Genomic DNA, 13,969 nt, shown 5'->3' with positions numbered 1-13,969 from the left:
AATCGGAATGCTACGGGGCAGGGACAAATTCCCAAGACCAAACACAAAAACGGACGGCAGCCATGAGCCAAATCTGGTACTAGTCGTCCTCGCAAGGTCCCGATTACCAAACCCGGACAAAGCAGGGCAGCGACAGCAGAGTCATCGCAAGCACAACACAGTAAGGAGTCGCCACTCCTACAGGGGCAGAGTGAAGTCCCATGGCGGGGGCTGGAAGACACGGGCGCTGGCCCCCTGACAGCCTGCAAGAGACCACCCCAGATGTCCATCGCTGTGGAAACCACCACCGCATCACCAAGACCAAGCAGGGCAACTGCCGATTGTCACGGGCGGCCCCCGACAGTTGGAGAAAGAGCGCCCGCCCTGGCAAGCACCTCACAGGAAGTGACTCGGAATATTCTGCCAACTGCTCGCCCAACCACCCGAGACCCAGCGAGGAGAAGGCCAGGACTGAAGGAGCCGGGGCCAGCACAAAGGTGGCGGGGCAGACTTTTGTCAAGATCAAACCCTCTCGCCACCTGAAGAACCTCCTCCGCTTCCACTCAGGTTCACTCCAACTCATGACCACCGTGTAAAGCCTGAAGCCGGGTGTCGGCTGGAGATGCTTCTTAAGGGCAGGGTGAGACCTAGCCAATTGGATTGGCCTGACAATTGCTTGTGAAGTTGTTGAGCCTAAAATGGTGAACGTATTGTAGTACATTTTTATTGTGGTATCATGCAATGTATATTTCACTTCTAAGCCTAAGTGTGACCAGGTCACGCTCGTGTGGGATTTTATGGGGCCTGGTCCAGGAAGGCAGACTTCCTGGCACCAGTATGTATAGATACAGCAGTTGGCCATCTGTGTAGAATCAGCAAGGCAGGCTGGCGGGTCAGAGGTCATCCAGCAGCCGTCGTGACGTGGGGGCGCGGGGTATAAGATTTGAGGGCGGGAAGACTTGGGGGGACTTGAGACTTTTGGCTGGAGAGAGACACTTCAATTCTGACATCGGAAGTTTTCCTTCCCCGAGCCAGCCACCTTTCCACCGCTTGCTTTTGAAGACCAGCTGACCAATAAAGGGAAATGTGCTTTTGGGAGTTTGCAAACATATTTTTTAAGGTTGTGTTAAACTTATAATCATATTAATATCTAGTATTGGAGTGCTCGTGTGGATTGGTGGGGGGCGAAGAATGTGCAGGCAAACTGCATGAACTTGTTTTCTTGGAAGTGTTGTGTATAGGCCCAGACAGGGAGTACCGGACGAGAACACCTCAAGGTCATTGAGGAATGAGAACAACAGCACGTCTATGTGGCTCGGGCTTCGCGGGAAATTCCAACCACCTGACCTCCGCGATAGCACCGACACGGGGAGGAGATGGCCATCGACCAATCATCTCACAATATTTTGCATGCTTTAATATTCATATTGTGTTTCTTTAAAACTGGGCAACCCGGAAGAATGTGTCGTCTTTTGGTGGTCACAAAAACGCACGAGTTTTAGTGTGAGGGACCCGGGACCCAGGCCTGTATTAGTGCGCTTTGTCAGGAATAAACAATTGGTAAATTTGGTCTGATTGATCTACTGGTCTTCTCTTTGACAGAACGAACTCGCAAAATTGTTAGGTGCGCCAGTGTGTGGATTAGGACATAGCAATTTATGTGTTAAGTGTTAATCGCAATTTGGAGTCAGATCAATAACTAAAATCCGTAACCTAACAATTTCTTGGGGACCGCGGACGTGATGTCAAGAGAAGGGTAATTGACAACTCGTGGTCTTTAGCCAAGACACCGGACAGTGTCAGGGACACTGTCTCCCGGTCGGCGAACCGTTTGGAATAAGCGCACAACGTTGAGCTGGTACGACGTCTCCTCAACCCTGAGCTCATCACTGATAAGGTAAGCAGAATACCTGTTACTATAAGTCGAAATGCTGCAAATTGAAAGAGGAAATTTAAGAGGAGACTGTCGTTCAGATCAAATAAGGTGTGCATGAAGTTAAGATACATACGGTGAATAAGTTTGGAACTTACGTGTGTAACGTGTACGGTAAAGTCAGGGACTTACGCGTACTACGGATAGGTCAGGGACCTAGTGCTTCGTCGTGGCGGACAAGGGTGCGATGATGATCGTATTCAAATAGCTGGGGTTAATAAAGAGATCCCCGAGGGGAAGTGAGGCCTCCTCAAAAAATATCCGGTGGTAACAGTTCCTCCTGTGAGAGATCAGACCGCTAAAACATCCAAAATGAACCAAATTGGGGGGAGAGTGTGTGTGCGCGCAGTTGATCCTCATGAGTGGGTGTTTATATGAGTGTGTGTGAGTGAGATGTGTGTTCTATGGAAGAAATCAGTAATGGAGAATGTTTAGGAGGCTTTTGAGCGATAATAGGGAAATGGAGAAGTGGACAATGGTGTGTTTAAGTTGGTTAGAGAAACTAAGATGAGCAAGGTGTGGCAGTAGAGAAAATAAGGTGTGTGACAGAAAGTTACTAGAACGGTGGCTTGATAGGATGAGAATAAGAGACAACAAATGTTGTGTAGAAGACATTGAAAGATGTCGAATGTGAACATGATGAAGGGCGCAACAGCAAAGTTGGCCTGCCCTTTGAGAGGTTGAGACTGATGAGCGTGCCTGCACTCGCGCGTAGTCGCGGGTCTGGGCTGTGCGCGTGGGCCTGTGCTATGCTTGTGCGGGCGGTGGGCCGGCATCATGATTGTTGCAGGAAATGGCCAGCCTGTAACCAGTCAACATTGATGCCGCGACCCCCCCTCGCACGGGGGGTGCTATGGCCCGGGCGGGGCAGGGACAGTGTGAGTTTCTCAGTGAATGTTTGAAGCAGTGAGATTGAGCGGTTGTGTGCGCGCTCGGTGTGTGCGTTCATGTGCACACCCTGTGTGGGTGCAAGTGTGTGAGGAGGAAGACGGCATGGATCAGAGAATGTTCAAGAAAGGGGGGCTAACTCGTAAATAATGAGGAGCTATTGGGAGTAATCTGTTTGTCCTTTCTTTAAGGTTAGGTTAGGTTAGCAACACGAGCGATTTAGAGGTTCAAAAGAAAGACAGTTAAAAGAAAATAACATTTTTGATTTGGACAATTGCAGGCTAACAAGAGCATGAGAAAGAAGGGTAGAGAAAGCGGTGAAAATAGACAAGGAAAGAAATGAATACAAGGGCATTTATCCATCTTTGCATGATGTGACACACCCGAGTGCCCCGAAACTCGGAGTGAGCTATGTTGGACCGCCGCCGTACGGCGACCCCGGAGTAATGGCTCCGGTGGTGACGTTGGGTGGCAGGATGGTAGTGGATGTCGAGGGCGAAGGCGAAAGGGCGGATCAGAGTATTGTACAGTTGATTGAACAAGCAGTAAATAAAGAGAGGCGACGGGCCCGGAAGGGGGACACATCCCGCGTGGACACATCCCGCGTGGACACATCCCGCGTGCACACCTCCACCCCCGGTCCGAGCCTTCAACCGTCCAATGTGACGAAAGGAGAAAGCTGGCATAGACTTACTGCCGAGAATGAGGAGCTAAAAAAGAAAATTGATCAAGCCGATGAGCAGCGTAGACAGGAAGCGCAGATGTTAAAATGGGCAACAGAGAGAGAGAGAGAGAGAGACATGGAGAAAATATAATTTGCGGAGTGGTCAGGGACAGATGACACAGGCCGAGGTGCAGAAAAATGAATTGATGTGTCCGCTGGTGACCACATCGGGCGGTCAGCACTACGAGCCCATGGTGTTCCGTGATGTGACCGCGATGATGGAAAATATGCCCCCACTTCACAGAGGAGGCAAGGTGTGGCTAAACAAATTTTTGGCTCTGATGAGTGGGCAGAGCTGTACACTCGGTGACATGCGCCAGATGTTGGCAGGAGCATGCTCCCTAGTGCAATTGCAGGCAATTGAGGAAGCAGCAGGCACAGCGAGACTGGGGAGGGAGGTGCCCTTGCCACAAGTAGCAGCGCCCCTGTTTGAAAACATTAAATTGACTTTCCCACAACCCACCGATCTGGCCCCCACTATGTTTCCTTATGATGTGAAAATGTCACCTGCACAACATTATGTAACGTGTGGAGAGTTGGATTGAAACCACAGGTCGCCATCCGGCTCTCACGCACGAAGCAGAGGTGCTCTTCCGAACGGCGCTGCTGGATGGACTTCCGCCAGATGTGAAGAAGCAGCTAATGTCAGATCCTGACATTCTGGTTTGTGCCGAAGAACGATTTAAACGTCATCTTTTGCATCACTGCAGAATGTTCACTGAGTCACAAGCTAAAGTTGAAAACGAGACAGACGCATTATCTAAACAGTTGTTGAAATTACAGTTGGCAAAAATGCATGGTGAAGCTAAACAGTCTAAATCACAGAAAAAGGAAATGCAAATGTCACAGGCTCTTCAGGTAGTGGGGCGCGGAAGGGGCCAGTTCCGGGGTGGATACAGAGGCTGAGGAGGGAGTGCACCTGCTTACCCGGGGAGGGCAGCATACAAACCCCATTCGCCCAACGCATGTTTCATCTGCGGCGAAACCGACCACTGGGCAAAGAATGCCCACAGTATCGACCGCGCGGAGCCACCTGCCCACAAATGCACGGAGGTCAGTACTACCAACATGATGATCTCTGGTGTGGACAATTTGAATAGGGCTGCCCGGGGAGCCAGGAAAGCAGTGGCCCGGCGGAGCCAATGCTTCATGTGACATCCATCCATCCATCCATTTTCTGAACCGCTTAGTCCCCACGGGGGTCGCGGGCGTGCTGGAGCCTATCCCAGCCGTCATCGGGGAGTAGGCGGGGGACACCCTGAACCGGTTGCCAGCCAATCGCAGGGCACACAGAGACAGACAACCATTCACACTCACACTCACACCTAAGGACAATTTGGAGTCTTCAATCGGCCTACCAAGCATGTTTTTGGAATGTGGGAGGAAACCGGAGCGCCCGGAGAAAACCCACGCGGGCCCGGGGAGAACATGCATGTGACAGTGGAAGGAAAACCTGTGAAGATGCTGGTGGACACAGGAGCAACTTATTCATCAATAAACACTGCCCTTCCTGTATCCTCACTGACAAAGAAAACAACAACTTTAGTCGGCTTCTCGGGACAACCACGTACTCTGCCTTTTACCAAACCACTTGAAACTGTGATCACCCGGACAGGGTGTAGACTGTGGTACAAATACATCCATTCCACAGACACTCCGATCAATTTGATGGGAAGGGACTTGCTGTCAGCCGTTCAAGCCAGAATTCTGTGTGGGCCAGAGGGAGTGATTATTCAATTTCCAGATGGCGTCAGCATCCAGTGCTCACAGCAGCTACAACAACATGGTCAGTGGCTGATGGTGCCCCTACCGGCAGAAGCAGAAACTGCAACCATCTACTGGGACAGGCTGGAGCCAGAGACCCCTGCTGGTGGCGGTGTGTTCTCGACCTACCTACTGTGGAAGCCCTGGATCTGCTCACTGGCGCCATACCACCCACCTGTTGATCCTTTGCATTGCACTCTATATTATGAACGAAAAAGTGATGATGTATATCGGGATTTGTTTGAAGAAATTGAAGGGCACATGTGGGATTTAACTTCATCGTGCATTTTGATTGGTAAAGAGGGAGTCGCAGCGGCAACTGAATTGACATATGAACAAATGCAGTGGTTCAAAATGACAGAGAAAGGGGTGCCACACATTTCGCTGGCTCTTGCCCCAGGACACGAGGCCAGACAATTGGGCTCAATGGTCAAGCAGTTGTTGCAACAGACCGATTGGCGGAAAACTCACATTCCTAATTTGTACTGGTCTGAGTCTCAGAATGCATACCAGATTAAACAACCCATGGCAGACACAGGATTGCTGGAGATGATGTTGGTGTCCCGCACACACGGTAGGGAGTTAACTGATCATGAGGACGCTGAAGTAATGCTGGCGGCCTTGCCCGACACACTGTGGTCCCAGGGTCCATTTGATGTCGGGTTTTGTCATTCGGTGGCCCCTATTGATCTCCAAATGGATGAGACGCAGGCTATCAAACGGCCTCAATATCGTTGGCCGAAAGAGGCGGACCAAGGCATGGAAGGCACTCTGTGTGGCCTCTGGGACGCAGGGGTGTTGGAAGTGTCCGACGGCCAAAACGCACTCCTTGCTGTGGCGTTACCAAACTGGGTGGAGCTTGGGTCAAGGTGGACAGGAGCTTCATTGTGCACTGAGTTTGACAGAACTGAGGAGATTTGATAAAAAATTGAATAATGCGTAGAGCTACAGAGAAAAGCATCATAGTCAGAGATTGAACAGATTTGGATAAAACAAATAGGCTAAAACGGTAAGAAACAAGAGCGAGATCTGATATTTTGGCTCGTCAGGCTTAAGAAGTAGAAGTCGGGTTAGATACATTTTAGAATAGGACATTTGGACTAAAGTGGATTCGGTCAAGAGGAACAGGGGCATTTTGGCATTTTAACAGGGATTGACAGCAAGGGAGATTGAGGATAGAAGATCTGGACAGCAATGACGTAAATTACATTAAAAACTGCCCATTCTAGGGAGAGGGCTTGGCGCTCCCTGTGTGGAGCTGCAGCCTTGCAGAGGGGGGCAGACCGCGCGAGGGAGTGGATGAAAGGAGTGGAAATAGGTGACGATTTAAGGAAGCAGGGAGAGGTGCTGGATGGTGTGACAGGCAGGATTTTTAGGAAGAGAAAAAGGGGCGAGTTAGACTCGCCAAGAGGGGCAATAAAGAGAAGCAGACTGAGAAACATATTTGAGCTAGACAACAGGAAAAAGGGGGAGAGCCAAATGATGATGTAAAAATCCAGAGGGAATAGTCGGACCCATCTTTATTGAATTTAATTAGGATAATTAATAGAGATCGAGTTTGTAGGAGCAATCTGAGGTTATGGAGGCTCTCCTGACACGCGGGTCCCACAGTCGTCTCCCCCCAGATAGACATATATGACAATTTGCGATGAATCTGATGGGCGAGTTTATGGAAAATTGAATTGGAGATTTTACAATAGGTAAACATTTTCACATATGTCCAAATGTGAAGAGTTACTATTAGGAGTCAATGTTTGCCTGCACACTAACATACTAACTTTGCTTAGTGTGGGAGGAGAGCTGAGTGATAGAGACGGATGTGTGTGTCTGCGAGTGTGTGGATGGGTGTGTGCGCATGTGATCATCTATGACTGTGTGTGCGCAGTATGATTGGCCAGAGAGGTCTGAAGTTGGGGTGATGTGTTTGCAATTGAGGATAAAATTCCTCTCACCTGAAGGGGTGGTACAGACTGGAGGGTCTGGAACTGGTAAGTGATGAGTTCTGACCGGAACCATGGCTCAATGATCAATCAGGGGCACCATCGACAACAAAACGGTGTGATGGAGAAGGCCCATTTCAGTGATATGGTCAGACAAGACAGAACTAGTATCGAACAGCAAGACTTTGGACAATTTGACGTGTGACGACTTTGAGCTCACCCGACGGGGTGACGGACTAGGTGGACAGTGACCAATTGTTTGACGCTTGAACGTGTTTGCGACAATAGCACGCTCTGCTTTGTTTTTCTGTGTGACTTGATTTTTTTTTTTTTTTTTTTTTTTGCAGCATCAGCCACCAGCCAAGGAGCGGATTGTGCGTTGCTTGCGTAACTTGTTTTCCTTCTTGCAGGTTGTCGATTGCATTCGTGGAAAGTTTGTGTTGGATTTACAAGAATATGTTAACCCTTGCCCTTTTGGCTTTTATGATGAACTTGTTGATGACGTGGTTTTCAGGACATGATCCGCGGGCGCCAGGATTCATTTTATGACTGTTTTTATTTTGATACTTGATGTCTGTTTTTGTGTGTACAAATGTCCGCTGTCAGCCGGGCTATAAGCTCACTGACAGGAGTGCGATGATTTTTGTTTGTGTTGCCGAGTGTGTGTGGTGGACAGTCAAGTTTCAAGGACTTGGGGTGATGGTCCAGGGGCCCAGATGGTAACTAGAGGTTCCGCGGGCCTGGCTACAATGAGTGTGGTGATGAGAGGGGACGCTTTGCAGGTTCCTTTTGATACGTAATGACACATTGGGTGAATGTGTCAAAGGGGGGGAGTGGTAAAAAAGAAATGGGTGAGTAGGTTTCAATTTGTAATTGTGATATACAATTTTTTTTTCCAAATTCACTTGCTTTCAAGCTTTAACAGGACATGCCAGAATTCACCCAGCAATGATGGAAGGAGCAGAGGAAGACCAGTGACATCTGGTTGTTGTGTGGAGATGACAAATTATAGGATCGCTTGCCGAAGAATGCATCAGGTATCTGTGCCCTCGTGTCGTTGATAATGCCTGTGGTGGTTGTCCCCATTGAAATACAGAATCTCAATTGGAACCTGGAGTCCCCACTGGCGGGGCTCCTGAAGCGAGCCAAAAGAGACGTTTTGCCCCCGTGGTTGAGCGACGACGATCCAACATATATTGACACTATAGGAGTGCCCCGGGGTGTGCCAGATAAGTATAAACTCGTTAATCAAGTGTCCTCGGGATTCGAAAGTATCTTCCTATGGATCACCCCCAATAAAAATGTAGACCGTATTAATTACGTTCATTACAATGTCCAACGACTGGGTAATTATACAGCTGAATCATTTGCCGCAGTTCATGAACAATTGGCTGCAACGTCGTTAATGGCGTTCCAAAATAGAATTGCGTTGGACATGCTATTGGCTAAGGAACATGGTGTGTGTGGAATGTTTGGTGATGCATGTTGTACTTTCATCCCAAACAACACGGCACCAGGAGGCCGACTGACCAGGGCGTTGGAAGGACTAAGGACACTGAACAAAAAGATGAAAGATCATTCAGGTGTACACACCGATATTTGGTCTGATTGGATGAAAACGTTTGGAAACTGGAAAGGGCTCATCATGTCTGTGCTTGTTGCTGTGGCTATTTTTACTACAATTATGATGTTATGCGGTTGTTGTTGTATTCCATGTATTAGATCACTCACTGTCCGGTTGATCGAGAAAACCGTTGGCCCGTTGCCACCGATGGGGCAATATACCCTGTTGACTCAACATGAGCCGCAGGGGGAAGGAAGGATTGACAGCGCGCTGGTGGCTGTTTGCTAGGGTAACGGGTGATGACCTCATAAATGAGGTCATGAGAGGGAATAAAGGGAAATGTGCTTTTGGGAGTTTGCAAACATATTTTTTAAGGTTGTGTTAAACTTATAATCATATTAATATCTAGTATTGGAGTGCTCGTGTGGATTGGTGGGGGGCGAAGAATGTGCAGGCAAACTGCATGAACTTGTTTTCTTGGAAGTGTTGTGTATAGGCCCAGACAGGGAGTACCGGACGAGAACACCTCAAGGTCATTGAGGAATGAGAACAACAGCACGTCTATGTGGCTCGGGCTTCGCGGGAAATTCCAACCACCTGACCTCCGCGATAGCACCGACACGGGGAGGAGATGGCCATCGACCAATCATCTCACAATATTTTGCATGCTTTAATATTCATATTGTGTTTCTTTAAAACTGGGCAACCCGGAAGAATGTGTCGTCTTTTGGTGGTCACAAAAACGCACGAGTTTTAGTGTGAGGGACCCGGGACCCAGGCCTGTATTAGTGCGCTTTGTCAGGAATAAACAATTGGTAAATTTGGTCTGATTGATCTACTGGTCTTCTCTTTGACAGAACGAACTCGCAAAATTGTTAGGTGCGCCAGTGTGTGGATTAGGACATAGCAATTTATGTGTTAAGTGTTAATCGCAATTTGGAGTCAGATCAATAACTAAAATCCGTAACCTAACACCACCAAAGAGAATTCGCCACAGTATCCAATGTTTGCATTTTTTTGAAAAACGGTGTGACATTGAAGTGAATTTTGAACTTTATGCGTATCTGTATGTTGCACTAGATGATCCACTAGTAGCAGTAAGACTATCAAACTATATTTGCTGTACAGAGGAGCTTTAGTTTCAGTAATGTATAAGTACTTAGTAGAAGATAGAAGGGCCAGTTATCCGTGACCAGGGAGAATTCAGTTGCAGCAATGTGTGCAATCCTATAATAAGGTAAAGTGGCTGTTGTTGTCCATCACCAACAGCGCTGGTCAAGATCTCCTTTTTAGGACTGAAGTAAACTAGTAGATTGAAAACTACAGCTGTTACCCAAAGCCGTGACATCAGCTTCTTGTCAGGTATAAAAGCTACGGGCCTGACAAGAAGGGGGGCGTTCCAGCGGGGTTCGTTCGTTCGTTCCAGCGTTCGTTGGTTCCAGGGCTCGCTCTAGCGCTGGTTCGCTCGCTCTCGCTCGCTCCCCCTTTTGGGGGGGGAGGGCTTTTTTACATCCATGCCTTGGGCCACTCAACTTTGTGGAAAGACTTCACTCTGACATCGGTTGAATAAAATCTTTTCCCAATCAGCCGTGGTCCCTGAAGTGCTCATTCGTCGGGAAACAGCCACCGATCACCGAGTGTTTTTTGGAGACCAGCGAAGCAGCAAAAAACATATACCACAACATGTTAGCGAGTCCGCTGGGTGCCTACCCACCATTGTTGAATGCGTCTGTTGATGCTTTTTGGTGTCTGCAATGCACCTGAACGAAATTCAAATCAAAATAGTCACAGCTGTTTCCTGTTAGTATAGCTTAGCACGGTTAGCGTAAAAGAATTAAGACTGGGTGCGTTTATTCTACCAAATAAAAGAGAACATTGATCTCATAACCATTGGCTCGTCAGTTGTCTATGTGACAATTGACACGTTACAATGGCAACCAATTAATTGCCATTTGGTTGAAATAGTCCCCTAGCAGCTTCTTTCGATCTTATGTTAGCTTTATTTAGCTCATCAGGCAGGTCCCATAATAAAATGGAGATTAGCAAAAAAAAAAAAGAAAAACACAAAGGTCACCTCGCCAGTTTTTTTCCATGATTGATAAGTTGTTATCACGGCAACCAGGTAAACGCTAACTACAGCCACTTCTTTTGTTGACATTTTAATCATCAATCAAAAAAAATACATGCATACTTGATAACGTAACACGTGAGCACATGCTTAAGTCCCAATCGGAAGTACTTGAAGTACCTCTTTGCATTTTGATTTCAGTCCATCTCATGATTTGACATGTTATACCATATTAGCTTAGCACGTGGCCACCAATGTTACATGTGTGTGTTGAAGCTTTTTGGGTGCCTGGGATGCAACTGACCAAAATTGTGATATCAGCACCTTTTTTTTTTTTTTTAACCACACAACTATTTTGTTGATGGCCTCATCATCAATCAATCCTTTTTGTTTTAGCCAACAAATACCCCAAATCTGTGCTAAGATTGCAGCTCTGCTTACCTTTTGGCTTTGACTAACCATCTATCAATTGAGGTGTTTTCATCGACTTTACACAGAGACGTTCCTCGCCTGACTTTTTGCATACATATGTGTTGTGTGTGCATGGTGTTGTCACTATTGTGCATGTGTGTTTGCACGGGCGTGTCAATTCTATGCTGTCGTGGCAACAGACCACGGCAAGAATTTTCCTGAGGGTGTGGCCTGAATTTGCAAACAAGGTGAGGCTGGCCCACGCATTTGCATTCGCACACTAAGTCTGTGGCACTGCGCACCTCAGGTAAGATGAAGCTTGTCACATTTATTGATTTTCTTTAAATTAGTATAAACTTGATCGATGAGTTACTAGAACGACCAGTGTATGATCTTGGTGGGAGATAGATGAAAGAAGAAAGTCATCATTTTTTTTGGCTCCAATATTTTTTGGGTGAACTCTGTCAGAGGGCTTTTCATTAGGGACACCATCCGGTCACATGTCGCCACTGCATTGCTCTGATCGCGGTTTGTAATCTTTTATCCAAGGTGTTGTCACTTGTAAACTTAGTGGCCTATGGTTCAGGTGGTGTACCTAATGATGTGTCTGTATGTGTGCTCACAAAAGAGATGAATTGACCATGTGTGTGCGTGAGTGTGACACAGACACATTTTTGTGAGTCACTCAAACCGGTCTGTATTCTTCTTCAAGTTGCCACTTGTCTACTTCAACACAGAAGATGAATGTAAGTGTTATCGTTTCTTCCTGGTCTATAGGAATGTGTGTGTGCGTGTGTGCGTGCGTGCGTGTGCGCGCACGTGTGTGTGTGTGCTTGTGTTCATGGAAAACATTCTGGATGATGCACCACGCCCTCTTTGCAATGTGCTGCATTCACGGACACCTGCTGAAGGTGTGCGTTGCGTTGAATTTTTATTGTTGTCATCAGCTATCTGACGCTCTTGATGATAGCTCCTCCTCCGGGGCCAGCAGCCAATCAGTAGGAAGCAAGGCTTGGCCCCAACAGCCCAACCAGTCTCAGTGGCCTGGTATGTTCTGGGGGTGGTTCAGGGAGCGGTCCAACTTTCATGACGAGTCTGTATAACACTTTTATGCTGTCACCAGGTGGGTCCACCAACCCCACCTGGGGTGGAGGTGCAAGTTTGGGGCCTGGACAGCAGCCTTCAGCCGGTGGCCAAAGTGGACCTCAATGGCCTGGACAGCAGCCCTCAGCTGGTGGCCAAGGTGGACCTCAGTGGCCTGGACAGCAGCCCTCAGCCGGTGGCCAAAGCGGAACTCAGTGGCCTGGACAGCAGCCCTCAGCCGGTGGCCAAAGCGGACCTCAATGGCCTGGACAGCAGCCCTCAGCCGGTGGCCAAAGCGGACCTCAATGGCCTGGACAGCAGCCCTCAGCTGGTGGCCAAGGTGGATCTCAGTGGCCTGGACAGCAGCCTGTACCTGGCGGCCAAGGCGGATCTCAGTGGCCTGGACAGCAGCCTGTACCTGGCGGAGGAGGAGCTCAGTGGCCAACCCCCTCACCAGGGGCCGGGAACTGGCCCGCGCCATCGCCCGGAATAGAAGCTTTGGGTTCTCTGGTACGGCCAATAACGGTCCTGCGAACATGATGAGAGTGATGTTGCTGTGTGATACTAACGCTAATGTGATTGATGTCGGTATTACAGAAGGTCCCATACAACCAAAAGCTTCCCAACGGACTGAGAAGTGGAAGTGTTATTCACATCAAAGGAAATATCAATTCCAATGCTGATAGGTCAGTACGATGAGAATGATGATAGCCAGAAGTCCGCAACACTTGTGTGGTCCGTGTGTGGATTTGTATCAGCGAAGATGGTCCTGGCTCATCAACAGAAGGGGCTGAGGACGCAACCTGATGATGATGATGAGAATAAGGATGATGATGATAGTCGGTATTGTCATATACGTATATATGATATCATGATAACAAAAAGAATGACCAAGATGATAATAATGCAATGCAATTGCAGAATTTGGATGCAAATAATGATCATGAAGACAAAAAGGATTACGACGTAGATAACAAACAATATGAAACGACACGAAACACTAACGCAGGTGCGCTCTGTGTGATAGGGTGACGGTGGACCTGTCCACCGACAGGGATCTGATGTTCCACTTCAATCCCCGCTTCAACGAGAGCGGCAGGAAGGTGATCGTCAGGAACAGCAGAATTGGTGGCAGGTGGGGCAACGAGGAGAGGAACCTGACGCGCTTCCCCTTCGCAGCCGGCCAGCCCTTTGAGGTGATGATGATGATGAAGGATGATGATGATGGCGATGAGGACGACACTAACAATAAGCTGTGTGTATATTTTGGGGGTGTATGTGTGAATGTGCGTGTCTCGATGTGTGTGCGCGTGTGTGCGTGCGTGCGTCTGTGTGCGCACGTGTGCGTGTTTCAGATGAAGATCGAGTGCACATCGAGTATGTTCAAGGTCTCTGTTCAAGGCTCCCACTTGTTGGAATTCAAACTCCGCGGTGGAAACCCGAGTCAGATCCGAAGTTTGGACATCTATAACGACTTGTCGCTATCGCATGTTAGCATCCAGTGACCTCTCACTTGACGGCCTATGAACGCAGGCGTCTCCTTGAGTCTGACAATTAAAGTCAACTTTGACACCGCTTATTTCTCAGTTTTTGTTTGAAATAAAAACAAGAAAGG

At 48.1% G+C, this 13,969-nt stretch overlaps 1 protein-coding gene across 1 annotated transcript; it reads left to right on the top strand.

The window, feature by feature from the left end:
• Positions 1 to 11,444: 11,444 nt before the first annotated feature.
• Positions 11,445 to 13,929, top strand: lgals3b (lectin, galactoside binding soluble 3b). Its single transcript, XM_049739899.1, has 7 exons — positions 11,445 to 11,578; positions 11,984 to 12,017; positions 12,219 to 12,318; positions 12,395 to 12,864; positions 12,952 to 13,040; positions 13,382 to 13,550; positions 13,710 to 13,929. Exons 2-7 carry the CDS (start codon positions 12,012 to 12,014, stop codon positions 13,857 to 13,859), a joined length of 984 nt encoding a protein of 327 aa, XP_049595856.1. The 5' UTR covers positions 11,445 to 11,578; positions 11,984 to 12,011; the 3' UTR covers positions 13,860 to 13,929.
• The last annotated feature ends 40 nt before the right edge of the window (positions 13,930 to 13,969 follow it).

Source organism: Syngnathus scovelli, chromosome 14, assembly GCF_024217435.2.
Source record: "Syngnathus scovelli strain Florida chromosome 14, RoL_Ssco_1.2, whole genome shotgun sequence".
Taxonomy (NCBI): domain Eukaryota; kingdom Metazoa; phylum Chordata; class Actinopteri; order Syngnathiformes; family Syngnathidae; genus Syngnathus; species Syngnathus scovelli.
This window is presented reverse-complemented; position numbering and strand designations above follow the sequence as displayed.